Source organism: Solanum tuberosum, unplaced genomic scaffold, assembly GCF_000226075.1.
Source record: "Solanum tuberosum cultivar DM 1-3 516 R44 unplaced genomic scaffold, SolTub_3.0 scf00118, whole genome shotgun sequence".
NCBI classification, from domain to species: domain Eukaryota; kingdom Viridiplantae; phylum Streptophyta; class Magnoliopsida; order Solanales; family Solanaceae; genus Solanum; species Solanum tuberosum.
Genome location: NW_006239043.1, coordinates 413439 through 435840, shown reverse-complemented (window position 1 = coordinate 435840; position 22402 = coordinate 413439). Strand labels below are relative to the sequence as shown.

Sequence of the window (22402 nt, the reverse complement as noted above, 5' to 3'; positions counted from 1 at the left end):
TTTAATTTTATTTAATGTTACCTATTGGAGTACTACTTCACAAATTTGATCCTACTTAACTTAATGCTATTTAACACTACTTAATCTTAGTGAATGAGATACTTATTTCCACTTGCCACTTCTGAATGCTACATAATACACCTTCGTTTATTTTTTATTTGACATATCCCTTCAAAAATAATTGATAAAATAATACTAATATTACTATATTACCCTGGATTATATAAGTGACCTAAATATTGGAAAATAAATACTACTTAATTATAATAAAATAAAAATCAATAATAAATTATCTTTTGATTTTCCAAACTTGATAAGAAAACATGCACATTAATTTTTAATATAATACTCAAGTAAATCTAGATAGAGGGAGTATTACTTACCGCTATCTAAGTTTAACGAAATTCGAATTCGCAAAAAATGCTCTCAACATGATTGTTCAAATTTGAGACATCTAATTAGAAAAAAATATAATAATCGGTTTAATATAAATGGAGTATTTGGAAGATACAAAAAAATGAAAAGTTGATACTTTCCACCCAAAATCTTTCACAAAAGGTTTATCCTCAAACAACACAAACCCCCCAAACCCCAAGATTTCTTCCATGGCTACCATACAGAACTCCCATATCTCCACAATCCCACAACACCCAAATCCCAAATTCAAAACCCATGTCAGGACATCTATTACAGTCTCCCAAAAACAGCAGAAACCCAAGAATGACAACAAGGCTGCTTTTGAGGAGAAGAAGAAAGCTTCTGTTGATTATGACAAAGGGATACACAAAGTAACTGTGAGAATTGATGGATTCCGAAAATCTGATTTGCCTAAACACCAACGTTTACGGGTTGAAGGGGATAGGTTTCAGAAAGATTGGGGTGTTTCTGAAGTGGTGGAGAAGATTATGAAGATCAATCATTGGGATGATATTGAAGGTGTTTTGAATTGTTGGGCTGGACGTTTTGCAAGAAAGAACTTTCCCATTCTTATAAAGGTGAGTTTTTTTTTTTTACGAAAAAGAAACTTTTTTGGGTGTTTTAAAAGATTGATATGAAATGAGCTTGAGTACACGAAATAAGGATTCACATAGCCAACTCCAACTTGTTTCGGACTGAGGTATAGCTGTTGTTGTTTTAAAAGATCAATTATTTAGTTGGAATAAATGGGTATGATTTGAATGGATTGGAAATGGATAAAGAGGATTTGTATAACTGACCCGGATTGGTTTTAGATAATGTTTTAATGTAATTGATTACCAAATGTACTATTTTTTCTTTGAAAAATGTCATCTTGCTATATGTAAGTTTTCAGGGTGGTGTGTTTATTTAGGGACGGAGATAGAGGGGTACAACGGGGTTCAATTAAACCTCCTTTGTTGAAAAATTAGACTATGCAAGTGAATAGGGGAAATGTGATTTTTTTTGGCATATATGTAAGTTGTTGAATCCCCTTGGCATGCTTTACCCCCAATGTGGGACTTCCCGTCACGAATCTGGATTTAGTCGGGCTCCAATGTGGGTACTGGACACCGGGTGGGAAACCAAAAAAAAAAAAAATCCCCTTGGCATAAGACCTTTTTTTTGAATCACCTTATTTGAATTCCTAGCTCCGCCACTATGTTTATGTGTCAGCTATAGTGTTCTAGCGCTGTTTGGAAAAAGACTGCTCCTTTGGACTAGCATACTGAAAGAGTATTTACTAGGAATACATATGTACGATTAGAATGGAATGCTATCCATATAACTGAGATTCATTTTTGACAATGTTTAAGAGAATCATAAACATTTCATGTAATTGATTCTTAAAAGCACTTTATTTTTTCTTTGAAAAATGTCACCTAGCTATATGTACGTTTCAGGGTGATGTGGTATTTTGGCAACTATAGTATTCTGTTGGTGCTGTTTGGAAATGACTACTCCTGTGTACAAGCATACTGAAAGAGTAGGCTCATTGAAAGTTTGATAATTTCTTTGTTATATCGTGATGTAGGAAATAACTCAAACGGGTTCAATTGAACATAGCATCCATGTTTTCAATTGGATGAAAAATCAGAAGAATTATTGTGCAAGAAGTGATATCTACAACATGATGATCAGGTTACATGCTAGACATAATCAGGTTGATCAGGCACGTGGCTTGTTTTTTGAGATGCAAAAGTGGAGGTACTCTTTCCTTTTAACTTTCAACAAATTTTTCTTTGATTCATTTGTAATCCAAATTGACATGATAAAGACTCCGTCATAATTAATGTAAATGAAATTTTTTTGCAAATTTATGTCAATGCTATGGTTATGAAATGTGGCAACTCCATAACAAGAAGCCAGGGATACAACCTATATTGTGATGGCAGTTATAGTTTAATTGTTCATTGTATCATATAGTTTTCCCCAAACAAGGAATTACTCTTTTTTCCCCTAATGTAAGAGGTTTCTTGTAGCTACATGCCTTCTTGTTATCTGCAATGCGTTATTTGGTAGTTAGAATATATGTTATACATCTATTTCTTTTTTTGTAAGGTCTTTTTCTGATATTTGTTGAATTCAATGAGTTTGTCGCACTCTTCTTAATTTGATTTGTGCCTTTACTCTATCTATTTCCGCCAATTTGTACTTGCTAATCATGTATGTCAGACTCTTCTCTTTTAATCGATATCATGTCTGTCAGATTCATTGCATGCCCTTTATTTTTGTGTTTTTGGTTATACATGTTCACGATGCCTGTTATTTTTGTAGGTGCCAACCTAATGTTGAGACCTACAATGCCCTTATCAGTGCACATGGTAAAGCTGGTCAATGGCGTTGGGCAAAGAATATCATGGAAGACATGCTCCGTGCTTCTGTGTGTATTTACTCCTCTTTATTACAATATCTGTGCGTATTGATGTGAGTGTTTTCCTTTTTATTTCCTTTTCAGTTTGTTTCGACATTTAGATAAAATACTAAACTCTTCGGGTGTTAGTTCTGTTGGTTGCTCTAATAAGGCTTTCGTTGACACAATGCTCTTTTTCCATGTTTTAGCTTTTCTAATATACCCTTTAACTTGCTCCAACTTGATTTTCCACATAAGTTCATTTAAATTTTGGTCAAAATTTCTGGCTTTGGTTGTTGTTTCAACTTTCATGGATGTAGAGTGATTGGGAGAGCTATATCAGTGCTAATAATTTGTGGAATATCGATTATATTTTCCCTTTCTTGGTGGTCTTTCTCTGATGTCTCCAAGCTGGCCATAACAGAATAGATAGGTGAAGCAGTCAATAGCAGTCTGTTCTCGCCTATTAATAGATAACAGGTTGTGTCCAAGCTCAAACTTTTCACTTACTAAGCCTTCACAAGTTCAATATGGTTGGACCTCGGTGTATTCTCACAGTTATTCATTTTCAAAGCTTAATCCTTCCAAGCTCTCTACCTTTCTGGACATAGTTGACCACAATTTCAGCTTGATAGCCGGACCAATACCCTTTTGCATTGCTTCTACTCTGATAACTCATAAGGTGCTGTGGGACATTACTGTTTGGAAATTCAGTTACCATTATCAAAAAAACATTACTGCTTGGGAATAAGCTATCGGAGCCATTCACCATCTAAGCCAAAAAGTACACCCAATTTCCCTTTGGGTTGTGAAAATGTACATATGTCTTAGTCCTTCTGCTTGCTCAATTACTGTATAGAACTAATTTGCTAGCTGTAACTGCATGTATGTATCAAATTGATTTTAGCAGTGACCATCCAGTGTTATTTGTTTTGTATTTTCAGTTTTCACTTTTTGTTGTTTTGGATCTCTCTGCCCTTGTGTGCTCATGTTCTTATGTGGCATATTTATCTGAAGAAATTTGCTTGTGAAATTGCTGCAGATTCCACCAAATCGATCAACATACAACAACTTGATCAATGCATGTGGATCTAGTGGAAATTGGAGAGAGGCTCTTAAAGTTTGCAAGGAAATGACTGAAAATGGAGTTGGACCTGACCTGGTGACTCATAATATTGTCTTATCTGCCTATAAAAATGGTTCCCAGTACGCAAAAGCCCTTTCCTATTTTGAACTAATGAAGGGAACTAAAGTCCGTCCTGACACTACGACCCTTAATATTGTGATACACTGTCTTGTAAAGCTTGAACAATATCAGAAAGCTGTTGAGATATTTAACTCAATGAGAGAGAAAAGATCTGAATGTATTCCTGACATAGTCACATTTACCACTATCATGCACATGTATTCTGTTTCTGGTCAGATAAAAAACTGCGAGGCTGTTTTTAACACAATGCTTGCAGAAGGTTTGAAACCTAATATTGTTTCATATAATACCTTAGTTGGTGCTTATGCTTCACGTGGGATGGCTCAGGAAGCTTTATCAATCTTTGATAAGATGAAAAGTAATGGCACCCGGCCTGATGTTGTGTCTTATACCTCTTTACTTAATGCTTATGGGAGATCAGAACAGCCTGAAAGGGCCATGGAAACATTTGAACAGATGAAAAGGAACAATCTGAAACCAAATTTGGTTAGTTATAATGTTCTGATTGATGCTTATGGATCTAATGGTCTTCTGGACAAGGCTGTCCAAGTGCTGCGTGAAATGGAACATGATGGCTTACAGCCCAATGTTGTTACTATTTCTACCTTATTAGCTGCAAGTGGCCGTTGTTGTCAAAAAGTGAACATTGATTCCATCCTAACGGCTGCCAAAATGCGTGGAATTGAGTTGAATACAGTCGCCTATAACTCCGCTCTTGGGAGTTATCTGAATGCTGGGGAATATGAAAAGGCTTTATCCCTATACAAGTTGATGAGGAAAAAGAAAGTTATGCCTGATTCTGTAACATATAATGTGTTGATAAGTGGTTGCTGTAGAATGTCAAATTATTCAGAGGCTCTTGAATTTCTTGATGAGATGATAGCACTGAAAATTCCTTTGACGAAGGAGGTCTGTTCCTCTGCAATATGCGCTTACACTAAGCAGGCAAGTACTTGAACTCAACTTTTCTTCTGAGTACAAAACATAAACTGACCAGGCTCCCTACCTCATTCTCAGGGTCAACTTGCCAAATCAGAATCTATGTTTTCGATGATGAAAATGGAAGGCTTTCAGCCTGATGTCATTGCCTATACAACAATGCTAAATGCATATAGTGTTGGAGGTAGACCTTCCTGTACCCTTCATAGGGATATGTTGGCTGCATGCACTGACCCATATAACTAGGAACAATTTTATCTTGCAGAGAATTGGGAAAAAGCTTTTGCAGTATTTCAAGAAATGGAATTGAATGGTGTTCTCCCTGATGCTATTGCTTGTTCAGCTCTCATGAGGTCTTTTAATAGAGGATGCCAACCTGACAAAGTTTTGCTTGTGGCGGATTTTATGAGAGAGAGAAATATCCCTTTCACTGAGGCTGTTTTGTTTGAATTGGTCTCAGCCAGCAGCATGTAAGTCCTCATTTAAAAAAATGCATGTTCCTGTATATGCAGAGGGGTTGGATATATACAGAATGTTAACATTTGGAATTTGTGCATCTGCATAGTAGTATTTCCTAGGATTCATGGAAGAAGTTGCTATTTTTGGCAATTAAGTGCTTGCATTGGTGTAATTATCAAATAATTGGTCAAGCATTACACTCAAAATCATGTAAATTGGAAACATTGACATCTAGTCTACGAAATAAAGTGAAAAAGTTAAAAAGAATATTTTCAGCAAGTATTACAAACCTTTATAAAAAACAATTCAATTGACTGCATAAAGCTCTTTTCTGTTCAGACTGTCATTTTCCTATTTCATTTCTAGGATATACTTGTAGTTATTGTCAGTGTTGTCGAAGGCGTGCTTAAGCCTTCAAGTGAGGCGCAAAATATGTTGAGCGCTTCACGTTTGCTTAATGTGCACTTTGGTGTTGTCATCAAAGCTCTAAGACGTGCTTTTCCTTGCCAATGAGTATCTCTTGAAGAGGCGACACTAAATAGTTTGATATTTTGCTTTATCGTAATCTTTTTCAATTTCTTTCTTCATAAATTTTCTGTTCATGCTTATATTATTACTAGTTTTTTGACACGTGTGTTGCACGTGATTATCAATTCATAAAATTTAAGCGAAGATTTGAATAATAAGGTTTGATAATTAGCTAGTTTTTATTATTTATTTAATAGCTAATTTTTATGAGATAAATGGTGAGAATTCTCTAACTCTTGAAAAGTTAAATAATTTTTGGAAAAGATATTCAGAAGCATATATCTATATCACAAGAGAAATTGGTAAAAAAAAAAGAAATGAATTTAGACTACATCATGTTTACTTCATATATTAGAACATTACATAATAATGTATATGCTAAGCAAAAAAATAATTATTATATCATCAGAATTATTATATCACAATTTATCTCATAAAAATTAGCTATTAAGAAATGATAAAAACTAAGAAATAGTAAATTAGTAAAACAGAAGGGCAATATTTGCATAGTAATAAATATTTTGAAGCATACTTACTGACAATATAAATCACATAAATTCTTTTTTATTGAGCATCAAAAAAACAAATCATAACAATTCTATAACTCTTGAAAAGCTTAATAATTTTGGAAAAAGATATTCAGAGATATATATCTACATCACAAGAAAATTTGCTAACAAAAACAAATGAATTTAGACTACAATAAAAATTAAACTAATACAAACTTCAACTGGCGTATTACAAGTCATATGAACTTTGTTTGTCGAAAATACTGGAATATTAAGGAAAATTAAATCAGTAAAACAAAAGGGCAATGTTTATATAGTAATAACTATTTTGAAACAAACTTCCTAGCAATCTAAATCACTTGAGTAACATTAATAAATAAAGTCCTTTTGTCTTGGGCATCAACAAACAAATCATGACAATTCTCTAACTCTTGAGAAGTTTAATAATTTTGGGAAAAGATATTCAGAAATATGTATCTACATCACAAGAGAAATTGTTAAAAAAAAAATGAATTTAGACTACATCATGTTAACTTCATATATTGGAACATTACATACTAATGTATATACTAAGCAAAAAAATAATTATTATATCATCAGAATTATTATATCACTTAAATATTAAGAAATAATAAATTAGTAAAAACAAAAGGGCAATGTTTATATAGTAATAACCATTTTGAAGTAAACTTCTTGACAATCTAAATCACATAAGTAGCATTAAATAAATAAGGTCATTCTTTTTATTGAGCATCAAAAAAACAAATCATGACAATTCTCTAAACTCTTGAAAAAGTGTAATAATTTTGGAAAAAGATATTCAGAAACATATATCTACATCACAAGAGAAATTAGTTAAAAAAAAATGAATTTAGACTACATCATGTTAAATTCATATATTGGAAAATTACATACTAATGTATATACTAAGCAAAAAAATAATTATTAAATTATCAGAATTATTTTCCTCAAGTACGCGAGGTTAAGGAATATACCCTCTTAGGATAGAACAATTTACTTCATCAGAATAGTGGTACCTCATATTCTGCTGAACTTTGAACTCACTCAACGACAATAAATCACACGAAATATTTTAAAATAAAATAAGCAGAAGAAGAGTAGAAGATTAAAAAAAGTTGTGGTTGAAAAATGAGAGGAAACCTCTCTATTTATAGTCAACAAAGGGTAGTATGAACAAATGTATTTTGTGTCTTATCTTAAAAGTCATGACCTTTCCGAGAAGTCATATTCCTTTGGAAAAGTCACAACTCATCGAAAACTCACAACCCTTTGAAAAATTAGTAAAGAACTATTTTAAAGCATACTTCCTGCCAATATAAATCACATAAGTAGCATTAATAAATAAGGTCATTCTTTTTTATTGAGCATCAAAAAAACAAATCATGACAATTCTCTAACTCTTGAAAAGTGTAATAATTTTGGAAAAAGATATTCAGAAACATATATCTACATCACAAGAAATATTGTTAACAAAAACAAATGAATTTAGGCTACAATAAAAATTAAACTAATACAAACTTCAACTGGCGTTATTTCAAGTCATATGAACTTTCTTCGTCGAAAATACTAAAATATTAAGAAATAGTAAATCAGTAAAACAAAAGTGCAATGTTTAAATAGTACTCCCTCCGTCCCATTTTATATAATGTACTTTGATTTGGCACAAACTTTAAGAAAAATGGAAAGACTTTTAAAACTTGTGGTCCAAAATGAATGATAGAAATTTGTGTGGTTATAAATCATTTCATTAAGGGTAAAAAAGACATTTTATAGGCAAATTGTTACTTAAAAATAGAAATGTGTCATTCTTTTTGGGACTGACTAAAAAAGGAAAGTAAGTCATATAAATTGGGACAGAGGGAGTAATAACTATTTTGAAGCAAACTTCTAGACAATCTTAATCACACAAGTAGCATTGATAAATAAAGACATTATTTTATCTTGGGTATCATAATAACAAATCGTGACAATTCTCCAACTCTTGAGAAGTTTAATAATTTTGGAAAAAGATATTCAGAAGCATATATCTACATCACTAGAGAAATTGTTAAAAAAAAGAAATGAATCATGTTAACTTCATATATTGGAACATTACATACTAATGTATATACTAAGCAAAAAATTAATTATTACATCATCAGAGTTATTTTCCTCAAGTACTCGAGGTTAAGGAATATACCCTCTTAGGATTATACAATGTACTTCATCAGAAAAGTGGTACCTCATATTCCGCTGAGCTTCGAATTCACTCAACGATAATAAATCACACGAAATTTTTTAAAATAAAAGAAGCAGAAGAAGAGTAGAAGATTAAAAAAAGTTGTGGTTGAAAAATGAGAGGGAACCCTTCTATTTATAATCAACAAGGGTAGTATGAACAAGTGTATTTTGTGTCTTATCTTAAAAGTCATGACCTTTCTGAGAAGTCATATCCCTTTGGAAAAGTCACAACTTATTGAAAAAGTTACAACTCTTTGGAAAAGTCACAACTCATCGAAAACTCACAACCCTTTGAAAAGAGTCACAACTCATCGAAAACTCACAACCCTTTGAAAAGAGTCACAACTCATCGAAAACTCACAACCCTTTGAAAAGAGTCACAACTCATCGAAAACTCACAACCCTTTGAAAAGAGTCACAACTCATCGAAAACTCACAACCCTTTGAAAAGAGTCACAACTCATCGAAAACTCACAACCCTTTGAAAAGAGTCACAACTCATCGAAAACTCACAACCCTTTGAAAAGAGTCACAACTCATCGAAAACTCACAACCCTTTGAAAAGAGTCACAACTCATCGAAAACTCACAACCCTTTGAAAAGAGTCACAACTCATCGAAAACTCACAACCCTTTGAAAAGAGTCACAACTCATCGAAAACTCACAACCCTTTGAAAAGAGTCACAACTCATCGAAAACTCACAACCCTTTGAAAAGAGTCACAACTCATCGAAAACTCACAACCCTTTGAAAAGAGTCACAACTCATCGAAAACTCACAACCCTTTGAAAAAATCACAACTTATAAGAAAAGTCACAACTCATCAAAAAAGTCACAACCTAAATTAGGGATATTATAGTAATTTAACATTCAAATTAGGAGTTCATGCTTTTAAGGTAATATAGATATAGATTAGTTTTGGACAAAAAATATTTGTATTTTTTCTCCATTTGCACTTTTTTTTTTCCGTTAAAGCCCACGCTTTATTTGTGCTTTGCACTTAAAACCCCAATGGACCTTAGTGTTTTTTTGTGCTTTTCACTTTTGATAACACTGCTTATTGTCCATGCCCAGTATATCCATTTATTAGACTATATTCTGGTGTGGCATTACTCGATAATGATAAAGCTAACACTTTTTTGAAGCTTACGAGATTGGAGGATGATTACAGAAATTACTACAACAATGGAGGCTTCACTCCCTTATGTGTCTGTTGGAACGCTAAACCAGCTTCTGCATAGTATTGGCAAATCGGGAAAGACTGAAACCATGATAAAAGTAAGTGTAAACGTCTCAGTGACTTTTTCAGTTTAAATGTCGATTCAATGCGGTATAGTCAAGCCTTGTACTTTCTTTCAGTAAGATTACATTTTCAATCTTGCATTTTAAGGCAATATTTGACACATTTCCTCCACTTTTGTCACCTGTGCAGTTTTTCTATAAGGTAGTCACATCAGGCACAGAAGTTAATTTAACAACCTATTCAGTTCTGCTGAAAAATCTTTTGGCTTCTGGAAATTGGAGAAAATATATTGAGGTAATACCTTTAGAACTTCTGGCAAATATTTTCGTTTATCCATTAAGACATCCTCTAGTTGTGGCCCTAGAGCTTTCTTTGCTCTCTCTTTTTTTGGATAATTCGTAGTGGCTCTAAAAGTCTAAATCTTCAAATATAGTAAAACTAGTACTCTCTCTGTTCCAATTTGTTTGTTTGCTTTTGACTTGATACGGAGTTCAAAAAAGTAAATAAGACTTTTGAATCTTGTGGTCTTAAACTAAAGATATGTAGATTGTACCAAAACGCCCTTTAATCTTGTGGTCTTAAACATGACACGTGGAAAGATGGAATTTAAAGAGATGTCAAAAAGGGAAAGAGACATTCTTTTTTGAAACAGACTATAAGAAAGTAAGCCAAACAAATTGAAATAGAGGGAGTGTAATTCTACATTGTGAGTTTTACAGAATACACGATGCATTAGCTTGTTCTCCTCTCTCTCTCTCTTTCTTTCTCTAAGGTATCTAGAAAAAGATGCTCGAAGCAAACACATTTCTCAGAAGTCTATTAATGTGTATTAATTGCTTAGTTTCTGTCAGCACGACTAGTAATACGGTGATGTAGAATATTGTATTTTAAAGGACATACTCTACTTCTGGTACCAAAGAAAGGGCAGTCCGGTGCACTAAGCTCCTACTATGCGTGGGGTTCGGGGATGGGCCAGACCACAATATTCTGTTGTACGCAGCCTTATCCTGCATTTTTGCAAGAGGTTGTTTCCATAGCTTGAACCGGTGACTTCCTGGTCACGCGACAACAACAACTTTACCAGTTACTCCAAAAAAAAAACCCTTCACTCTACTTCTGATACCATCATCTTTAATTCCCAGATGAATGGTTACCCAACAAAGTAAGACTTGCTATATTTGTTCGAGTAGAGAAAACAAAAAGAAAAAACTGTTGATTTCCTATGCATTTAAAGAGAGAAGCCTTGAACCCACGAGTGCTAAACTCTATTACCTTACCTTTCTTTCACAATAAAAAAACAGAAAGAAAGGAAAGTGAAAAATGCTGAATTCCCAGACCTGTGAAATGTTTTTTTTTTTTTTTGGTAAGGTAAAGACCTGTGAGATACTAGCAATTGCAGAGGAATTAGAAGCACTTTACTACGCAAGAATGGATTAGCCGAAATTCAGAAAAATCTGTTATTCTATGTTTTCTTCTATCCATCTTCTTATTGATTTGAAAACCCTTGTGCTCAATCTTTTCTAACATTGATCAGTAAACCAATTTGGTGAACTTCTGATGCAGGTTTTGGAGTGGATGGAAGATGGACGACTTCAGCCATCAAGTAATATGTATGACGATATACTCTTCTTTGCTCAACGTAGTGGAGGGACCGAGAATGCTGCTGTTATAAAACAAAGAGTTGGTAAGCTTTGTTTGGAACACTTGTTAATATTCACTTCCCTTGAGATTACCTGCTTCTGATGATAGTACTTAAAAGAACATCTTTGAAGATTAAACACTTAGTACCTCTATAGCCCCTTAAACTTGACACGTACCTGTTTCTGATGATAGTACTTAAAAGAACATCTTTGAAGATTAAACGCTTAGTACCTCGATAGCCCCTTAAACTTGACATGTTTCATAAGATAGATGCTCAAGTCAGTGACCAAATAGACACTTGTCAACCTAAAGTGTTCATACTGCTGTCAGGTTCAAGTGTCTATCTGATCACTGACTAAGTTCGTGTCAAGTTTAAGGGGCAATCTAGGTATTTGACCAAGATTAAATCCCTCAAAACTTACAAAATGAATCTCCATATTTTCTTTTCATTTGACAGAATCCTTGAGAAAGAAATCAGGACATGAAACAACAAGTGAGCTTCTTTGGAGATAATCGTTGCCATCCTACCAATGCCTCGAGCTACTTGGGCATATTTGTTAGCAACCTGCTGCAGTTTCAATCAATTCCTTCATTGGATCGAGCAAATAAAAGCAAGCCATTTGGATGCTGATTTGGTTACTCCGATGGAAAACAATCATGGCTTTGTAGTCATCTACATTTCTGTTCGTTGCCTTTTGACATCGTATATGCAAGCATACAGTCCTTCATCGACTAGTTACAACAAGATACAGTCGATGAACCAATTTGCAGACCAAATATTGTAGATGCACAACTGCCTCCTTGCATTTGGACACGAGTGATCGAACATCATGGACACAACCTCAATATTTTCCAGCTAATATTTATTTTTCGAGGTTTCTTCAACTTCCTGAAAAGCTGTAAATTTTAGCTATTGTTATAGATGGAATGTAAATGGCTTTGTTAAGTTGCCTCTGATCTGTTATCACAGTATTATTAGATTCATCTGATTTCTAGAGATGAATCATCGTGTTACATATAGATCACGGATATGAGCCGTGGAAGTAATCATTAATGCTTACATGAATTATAGTGCTAGTTTCGTCTCCTTGAGGAAAATAGAAAGAGAAAATTACGTAGTTACACAACTTAAGATAACATAATCTCTAAAAAAGAAATCCTACCATTTGAATGAATTACAAAACTCCCCTTTTCCTTCCCTCTCTTATCGTTCATATACATCACTTCACCTCTTCCATTATAACTTTGTTTGTGTACAATGTATTTGGTATAAATGTTATTGCTAATATATAATCATAACTAGTAAATGGGCCCGCGCTTGGCGCGGTTAGTTTATTTTTCTTTAAAATTTATTAGAATAGAACCTTTCTTGTATTTTGATGTTATAGCATTTTTATATTAATCTATTTTCAAGAGTATAGAGGTTATTCAATTGTAGTTTATCATTTGTTTTATTAAAAGAAAAAGCAAAATTACAAATCATAACACTATTTTCTCCTAGTTTACATAAATTCATTTTACAGATTCATTAATTTGCTTTAGAAATTTACAATGGTTAGTTTAGTTTTATCATCTATATGCATGGATACATAGTGTCTTTAATTAGAGAGTCAAAATAAATATTTTTCTCAATTTTCTTCTTTGCAAATTTCGTTAGTATAACACTATCAATTACTTTTCAAATCAAATATTTTTTATATATGTATATATATAACTAATGTGTTTATCAAGAGCAAAGGTTCCATAATCATATGCTATACCAATAAGTAATATGTAGTCATTATGTGTTTTAAATTAAAATGCAATCTTCAAAAATCTGAATTTCATATGTAATATAGTTATGATGGTGTTTGGGAATTGAAGTTGTTCGCGAACAAAACATTAAGGATCCTTGAAAAGGGTGAAAGAGAAGTAAGAGATAATGGGAAAAAGTTCAAAAGAGTACTTTGGTGCGAGAGGATAGTCATTATAGTGTATCATACAATTGTAATTAATTGCTAGTTTTAGTTCTATCATTTGAGTTTCTATTTTTTTTTTTACTCCGGTTAATATTAACATTATTATGACAACAATAAAAAATCATATAAATTTATAGGCTTGATCTCTTGGAGAAGAAAATATATCTTTGGAGAATGTTGTAAAGAAATGTATTCTGTAAAAAGTTATTTGTGAATCTGCAGTAGTTGAATTTACATAGAGTCTATACTAACAAATACTTAGAACAATAACTTTACAGAAACATAAAGAACAGAGTCTAAAACATGCACTAAAAAACAACAATTAATATCATAAGCATAAATTAGTGACTGTAAAAAAAATACCAGGATCTGTAGCAATAGAATGAAACAGAAAGGAAAAATCGAGCTCATTGAATGCACAATGTTTCCTTAAGGAAATCATTTCCCTCTAGTACCCGAGTTTTAAAGAAATAGATCCTCTTAGGATGAAACAATTTTATTCACCGGTGTAATGATACAAAAACAATAGCGTCAGTGAGTCACTCAACATGAACAAAGTACACAAATATTTAATTGTGCAAAAGAAGAAGAAGAAGAAGTTCAGAATCAAATATTTAATTGTGCAGAAGAAGAAGAAATTCAGAATTTTCGTTGTTTTAAAATGAGAGGGAACCCTTCTATTTATAGACAACAAATGGTAGTGTGAACAAATGTTTATTGTGCCTGACCGAAAAGGTCACAACTCTTTGGAGAAGTCATAACTCTTCGGAAAGGTCACAACCTTTTATAAAGGTTACAACATTTCATAAAAGTCGCAACTCTTCATAAAAGTCACAACTTTTAATAAAAGTTAACTTTTCATAAAAATTGCAACTCTTCATAAAAGTCACAATTTTTCATAAAAGTCACAACTTTTAATAACAGTCACAATTTTTCATGAAAGAGAAGGCTAATTTTGGAAATAAATAAATTAAAAAGGAATCCTTGTTTGTGGTGGCGCCACGTAGGCAAGCCTAGGGTTCTCTTTTATATATATATGATATGATTATTTTAAACCTAAATCAATATGAATCTAGTTTATAAATTATGTATATGAATATTAATTAAATATAATGTATATTCATTAAGAATATGGTTTTTGTAAAAAAAAATGAAATTAAAAAAATGAAAGTACATTTCTTGAAAAATGAATCTAATACAAATTTCGAATATGGAAAGAGAGCGTTTTTCCCGAACGGGGCCTTAAATAACCCGAATCGAAATTAGTTGGGTTCTCATAAAGTAAATAGTTCTAATACACGTTTACCTTTGCCTAACAAGAACTGTAGTAAAGAGACCTAATAAATATCTTCTTCTTCTAATTCATCATTTTCAATCTCTCTTCAATGGAGTTTTACGATCTCTCTTCAATAGAGAAAAGTGGTAGTTCGAAAGCAACGGATGATGGTGGTTGTTCGAAAGCAACAGACAAGAAGTTGATGAAGTATTTGGTGAAATACGTAATAGGCAGCCTTTTGCCTTTAAGCATACTGTTATGGAGGATGTGGATGAAGTTTACGGAATCAGAGTGTTCAGTCCATTACAAATTCTTGAAACTACTCAGGGGATGACGAAGAACACACGATGTATAATCACTTTTCAGAACAAGGAGAAATGCAAAATGCTTATTAGTAAAGATACTCCGGGGTTTTGGAAACCTAATCCCAAAATTAAGTCTATTTTTGATTCCAACAATAAACACATTGGCAACATCAAAATTTCTTGGTAAGAATTAGTAACTTATTGGGATCGATGATTACTTCCCCGATGATCGATCATGAACTTCTTTTTTTTTTTGTGATTTGGGTGATTCCAACTGGTTCAGAACACGTTTTGTAATTGATTTGCATATTTGGTTTGTGTTCCAGAGTTTCCAGATGAGTTTCATACACTCGAATTGCATAAAGTTACTTGGTATCCGTTGCTGGTTGAAGGCGTGAAAGCTGGCTAGGACACCATGGTCATAAAATTGGTCAAATAGTTGATTAAACTATTTGCACCTCGACTAATTACCTTGACTAATGATTTGATGATTCCGATAGGCCCATAACATGTTTTATTATTGATTTGCATATTTGGTTTGTATCCGAGAGGTTTTAGATGAGTTTCATACCCTCGAGTTGCATTCTAGTTATATTAAAGTTAAGAGTTATTACTTGGTACCTGTTGCTTGCTGGTGGAAGGGCGCGAAAGATGGCCTGGACACCAGGGTCATAAAAAAAAAGTTACATTGCCCAAATAGTTGATTAAACTATTTGCACCTCGACTAATGATTTGATGATTCCAATAGGCCCATAACATGTTTTATAATTTATTTGCATAGTTGGTTTGTATCCGAGAGGTTTTAGATGAGTTTCATACCCTCGAGTTGCATTCTAGTTATATTAAAGTTAAGAGTTACCTCGGTCAAATAGTTGATTAAACTATTTGCACCTCGACTAATGATTTGATGATTCCAATAGGCCCATAACATGTTTTATAATTGATTTGCATAGTTGGTTTGTATCCGAGAGGTTTTAGATGAGTTTCATACCCTCGAGTTGCATTCTAGTTATATTAAAGTTAAGAGTTACCTCGGTCAAATAGTTGATTAAACTATTTGCACCTCGACTAATGATTTGATGATTCCAATAGGCCCATAACATGTTTTATAATTGATTTGCATAGTTGGTTTGTATCCGAGAGGTTTTAGATGAGTTTCATACGCTCGAGTTGCATTCTAGTTATATTAAAGTTAAGAGTTACCTCGGTCAAATAGTTGATTAAACTATCCACACCTTGACCAATTACATAGCTTTCATGCACCTAGACTAATGATTTGACCGAGTTACCTTGGTCAAATTAGTTGAGTAAACTATCTGCACCTTGACTAATGATTTGATCGAGTTACCTCGGTCATATTAGTTGATTAAACTATCTGCAACTCGACTGATTCCATAGCTTTCACGCACCTCGACTAATGATTTGATGATTCCAATAGGTTCAGAACATGTTTTATAATTAATTTGCATATTTGGTTTGTGTCCCGGAGGTTCTGGTTGAGTTTTGGATACTCGAGTTGCATTCTAGTTGTATTTAAAGTTAAGAGTTGAACTCAGTCAAATAGTTGACTAAACTAGCTCGGATTCATGGTCTGTACCTCGACTAATTCCTGTTTGTTTTTACAGGTACTACTACTATGACACCAACAACAGTAGACGCAAGCCATCAAAGAGATTGAGAAAGAGTGAGTGGCATATCAGAGAATATTATCTCTCATCAAAATATTTGCCCCCAAACAAAGTTGAGAGAAAACATGTGATATTAACCATGATGATGAAGACGAAGGAACAAGAATGGGGTAATAGTAATAATAACAATCAAGGGAAATCCGATAAGGCAATGCAGATTATTCAATCTCCACAAGGCGGACACGTTCAACTTGATCATAAGAATGACGACGCTGTGGGGATGTCTGTTGAGAACCAGATAATTATGCAATCTTTACAAAGCCTTCAACTTTCCGATAAGGCGATGCAGATTATTCAATCTCCACAAGGTGGACGCGTTCAAGTTGATCATAAGAATGGCGATGCTGTGGGGATGTCTGTTGAGAACCAACTAATCATGCAATCTTTACAAAGCCTTCAACTTTAGTGATAAGAATAGAAAGATTAGTTTTTTTTTTTTTTCCTTAAAAACTAGTGCTCAGCCCTAACTGCTCTTTTGTTTTAACAACTGCTTAATCTATAGTTAAGTTTTCTGCCAATTGATTACATTGATTGTTGGGATTCCTGTCTAGCTTTTTGCTTAAAGTATATATGTGTGATAGTGAACTATTGATTCACTTTTGCTTGCTGGCGTTAGAGAACTTGATTCGGATTTTCTTTTGTTTGACCCTTGGTAGGATATGTGTTTCGATACTTGAGAAACCTTAAGTTGTTTTCATCACTGTTTGATGGCTGTTCAACATATGCTGCGTTTTATTTTTCGTTTGTTCCTAGATTAGTAACTGCACTTATGTTCGATACTTGTATTTGATAATAGTCTTCAGTTGAATATCTTATCATGTATGGCACCAATATCAACGGTGGAATTTGGAGTGAACCCCATGGTGCTTATTATAGACCAGTTCTTTGACACAATGTCTCCATAGATTCTACTGGTCTGAGTTCTGGGGTTATAGACTTGGATCTTTTGTTGCTGTTGACTTTTCTGTCAAAAATGTATAAGTTGTCGTTTTAACTGATGTAAGTGTTTCTGCAATTGGCGAAACAGAGTAGTTTTTTGTGTTGGACTTAATTCTCAACCCAACCACACTGTTTTTATACTTGAACGACATGCTGCATCTGCTTAGTTATAATGTACTGATTGATGCTTATGGAGTTATGGATCTAATGGTCTTCTGGACAAGGCTGTCCAAGTGCTGCGTGAAATGGAACTTGATAGCTTACATTCTAATGTTGTTACTATTTCTACCTTATTTGGCTGCCAAAATGTGTGGAATTAAGGTGAATACAGTGGTGGTTTTGACCTTATACAAGTCGATGAGGAAAAGGAAAGCTTTGCCTGATTTTATAACAAATAATGTGTTGATAAGTTGTTGTTGTAGTAGTACTGTTCTGTTCTTAACTTCTTATCTGTTGTTTTTGTTACAATCTATTATCTATTGTACGCTTAGTAGTCATCTTCATTTCTGTTTGTTGTCTTTTGAACTTGTACACGAAAGCTTACAACAAGATATATACTATCGATGAACCAATTTGCAGAGCAAATATTGTAGATGAAGCAACAGCCTTCCTGCATTTGGACCACTCACCAGTGATGGAATATCATTGAAACAGCCTCAATATTTCATCTACTTGTATTATTTTTCAATGCATCTTCAACTTGGTGAAAAAAAAAAAGCTGTAAATTTTAGCTAATGCTATAGATACAATGTAAATCATCTTTTTTAATAATGTCAATTATGATGATTGATGAGAACGGATGCGGCTCCCCTCCGGTAGTGTTTGTGTCCAGTGTAGTTAGATTTTTCCTTTTCCTCTCGACCAATTCTCGTTTTCTAATTTTTATTATTTCATGGTTTTTTTTGTTTAATTATATAAATTGTTTTTTAGGACTTCAAAAATTGATAAACTTTCACTACCAAATTCCAAACTCGTTTAAATCGTATGTTTTCTCCGTCTTAAAATACTTATAAGTATTATTTTGGAGAGTCAAATTATATGAAATTTTACTAATATTTTAAATTTATGTTCATTACTTTGATACGAGAAAATTACAAATTATAATACTTTATGTATAACTTTCAAATATATATGTTTTAATTTTAAAATATATACGTTCATCATTTTGATATGAGAAAAATTACAAATTATAATACTTTTTGTATAGCTTTTGAATATATAAATTTTAATTTAAAAATCTAATTCAAAATTTTCCAATCTTTTTAGAATATTTTCATGATTTTTTGTTTAATTGTTCGAGTAAGGTCTCCAAAAATTGATAAATTTCCACCTCCAATTCCCGAACTCACTAAAATTATATATTCTCTCCATCTCAAAAAAATTGCTACATTTTTTTAAAGTCAAATTAATGAACTTTTATTAATATTTTAAAATGTATATGAAAAATTACAACTTATAATATTTTTGTATGTATCTTTTGAATATATAAATTTTAGTTTTAAAATCAAATTTAGTACTTTACAATCTTTTAAACGGAAAGAAATCCCACAATACGGAAAGAAAGAAATACAAAACTCTTAGCTTAACTGTGATTTATGAGGTGTATTTTTTAAGCACATTTTAGCCCTTAGATTTGATTATTTACAAGTGTAATAAGATTAACACTATACTGGACAAACTGGACACAAACATTTCTGGAGAGGAGCCACATCCGATGATGAGAACAATTGGTTTATTTCATATGGCTTGATGTAAAACCAAGCTACTAAAATGCTTGCCATTTTTATTATTAGGAAAATTATACTCGAAGCTTCATAAACACTTTATTTTTACAGGGTTCCTATTACCCCTTAAAGCATCCCACGTTTATATGAGATTTTAGGGAAGGGTCGCACCCCAAGGTATGTGATATAGACACTCTATCCTAATGCAAATATTATTGACTACTTGCATGACTCAAATCCGTAACCTATAGGTCACACATAATCAATTTTATAGTGGTAGAACAAATCTAAGTTGCTAAGACTCTTTGAAAATATTGTCTGCGGAGAGAAGACAAAAAAGGAATGTTTCCTCGCTTTCCTCTTGTATTGTATCCCCCTATGTCTTTTGCAAGAAAGATGGGCTCCTCGCTAACACTTTTTTAGGAATTCTCGAGCATTTTTCCTTCATCCCTTTTGGTACAAATAATTTTCTTATGAGAATTTCTTGGGGTAGGTGGGATGTGTTATTCTCTTTCAAATATCAATGTTGAACTCCAGTGGGGCCACTGCACAAACCATTTGAATTAGAATAACCTAAAAGTGATAGTTTCATTTTGCAATCAAACAATTAAATTGAACACAATGTCCCAAATAAATTAGTAGTACTATGATTTGATGTGATTGCTACCTTTTTTTAACACACCATTATTAACTTCTTGCTTCAAGTTTCAACTAATAATACACTTACTATAAAAGCAATGGCCAAAATTTGCTTACATCCAACTTTTCTTCATCGAGTTAGGTTTCACCGTAATAATTGCGTCTCAATTTCAAATAAATTAGAAATGATTCTACATACTTTTATTGTCGTGTCATTCAATTTACACACGTTTCAATCTAATATTATAAAATTAATTAGTTTGTATTATCGAATTTGGATAGTGAGGACTCTCAACTACATGAATAGTTCAATGTTTCATTGATTCTTTCAATTCGTTGAAACGAAAGAAATTACCCCGGCCATCGATCTAATGCTTTTCCATCAAAAGTGGCACAAGAGCCACCTAGATTCCATTCCTTTGATCTATCTACTTAGTCCGAACCAATTAGGTAGACTCAATCTTATTCTATTTTTCCACTGTCCAGGCCGTACCCTGCAGAACAAGGCCTTCTCTTTCGGTGCTAGGCGAGGTTTAGAACCCTACCATCTATTCTATATACATCTCAATTGCTTCGCACCTCTGCTCGGAAACCTCCATATAACGCTCATTGTTTTGATCTAGGCACTAACCATATTTTAGTAACAACAACAATAACATACTCAAGGGTCTATAAAAATAATGTTTTTATCTTCATGAGATAAGAATAAAATCTACGTATTTACTTTTCTCAGAAGTTAGATCTCATGACACTTACGAGATTACACCTAGTACATTACAATATGTTGTTGTATCTATTAATAATAACTAATGTTAATATAATCATATAAATATAATATTTGCAAATTGGTCCACCTCTTGATTGAAAAAACAACCAATTATCCCTTTGGAACTTTCCTATGTATAACATATGATTTGCATTAAATGATAGTATATTATTTTATTTGCAGAAAATTTAGGATGATTAATTATATCATAATCTTAGCTTCTTAAGAGAACCAATAGAAGATTATTTTAAGCTGTTCTTATCCAAACAACAAAAGGAAAATTAAATAAATTAAAATGTTAAATTTTAATGGACATAGTTATCGAATATCTATAGGATCGCCGTTTGTAAAAATCAACATTGAGGCAGAGCTATAATCTTAAAAAATTATAAATTAAACATCTTAATCGGAATATTATAATTATGTATATACGTCAAATATTATTACTTTATATATTTATATAAAAAAATTTGAATACTTCAAAACTTTTGACTTCATTACTATTGTTTCACACAAGTTGTTCATGTATTTGTAGAAAATTCAACAACTACCACAACCTCAGTTTCTTTTAGTGAAACTCTAGGCACCTGATAAAATAATTGAGATAATTACAAGTTGATTGATATATCACTATTTTAAATACATAAATTTTCATGTAGTATTTTCGAGAAAGATTCGATAAAAAATCTCATATTTCTAGCGTAAAAATTATTGACGAGTCAAATTTCAGCAACAAAAATAAAAAAAGACAAGCGTCATGATGATATAACAAAACTGATTATGACGTCCAAAAGCAGCCATAGATTAGGTTGGTTTCTTCCCACTTTCCTTATTTTGAATTTTATATTATGTTTCTTCTCTTTTTTAAATTTAATGTATGTGACATTTAACTTTTTATTTTATTTTATCTTACAATTTGGTTGGACATAGAGATAAAATATAAATTTAATTGGTATTATTTTTATAAATAAAATTTCTAGTATAATTAAACGTGAAATGATAATAGAATATTTAATTTGTCAAAGTATAATATGTATAAAAGTAGTAGTATTTTGTTTGAATTTTAGACTTGAATAAATATTTATGGCAAGGAAAAAGTCAAGTATATTGACATGGAAAGATGCGGTTTCCTAATATTTATTATCCACCTACAATAATTTTTTCCGACTTTTTATCTTATTTGAAGTTCGATAAATTCAGATTTATATAAAAAAAATTCATTTTAATAGTTAAACACTTGTACTAAAAATGATTTCATTTATAGAATTTGGATATGAGACTTTTGATTAAAAAATATAATATAATACTACTTAACAATTCATTATTATCTTTGATGGTTTTAACTTTTATCAACCATCGATCACACTAAAAAAAAATCAAATGAAAATATTTTATACATAAAAAAATTACATACTTCATGTCTTTGTGATTTGATGAATTATGAAAGTTTTTCTCCTAATTCTTGAAATATTTAAATTAATATATATATATATATATATATATATATATGAGCGCGATTTTTTTGTGTTTG

At 32.3% G+C, this 22402-nt stretch overlaps 2 protein-coding genes across 2 annotated transcripts; both read left to right on the top strand.

Moving 5' to 3' along the window:
- Window positions 1–510: 510 nt before the first annotated feature.
- On the top strand, window positions 511–12653 carry LOC102602503 (pentatricopeptide repeat-containing protein At2g41720). The gene is made up of 10 exons (XM_006350119.2): window positions 511–995; window positions 1991–2163; window positions 2734–2839; window positions 3852–4961; window positions 5034–5139; window positions 5221–5425; window positions 9838–9970; window positions 10125–10229; window positions 11499–11619; window positions 12034–12653. Exons 1-10 carry the CDS (start codon window positions 606–608, stop codon window positions 12087–12089), a joined length of 2505 nt encoding a protein of 834 aa, XP_006350181.1. The 5' UTR covers window positions 511–605; the 3' UTR covers window positions 12090–12653.
- A 2175-nt stretch (window positions 12654–14828) lies between these two features.
- On the top strand, window positions 14829–17399 carry LOC102602163 (uncharacterized). The gene is made up of 2 exons (XM_006350118.1): window positions 14829–15298; window positions 16741–17399. Exons 1-2 carry the CDS (start codon window positions 15069–15071, stop codon window positions 17207–17209), a joined length of 699 nt encoding a protein of 232 aa, XP_006350180.1. The 5' UTR covers window positions 14829–15068; the 3' UTR covers window positions 17210–17399.
- The last annotated feature ends 5003 nt before the right edge of the window (window positions 17400–22402 follow it).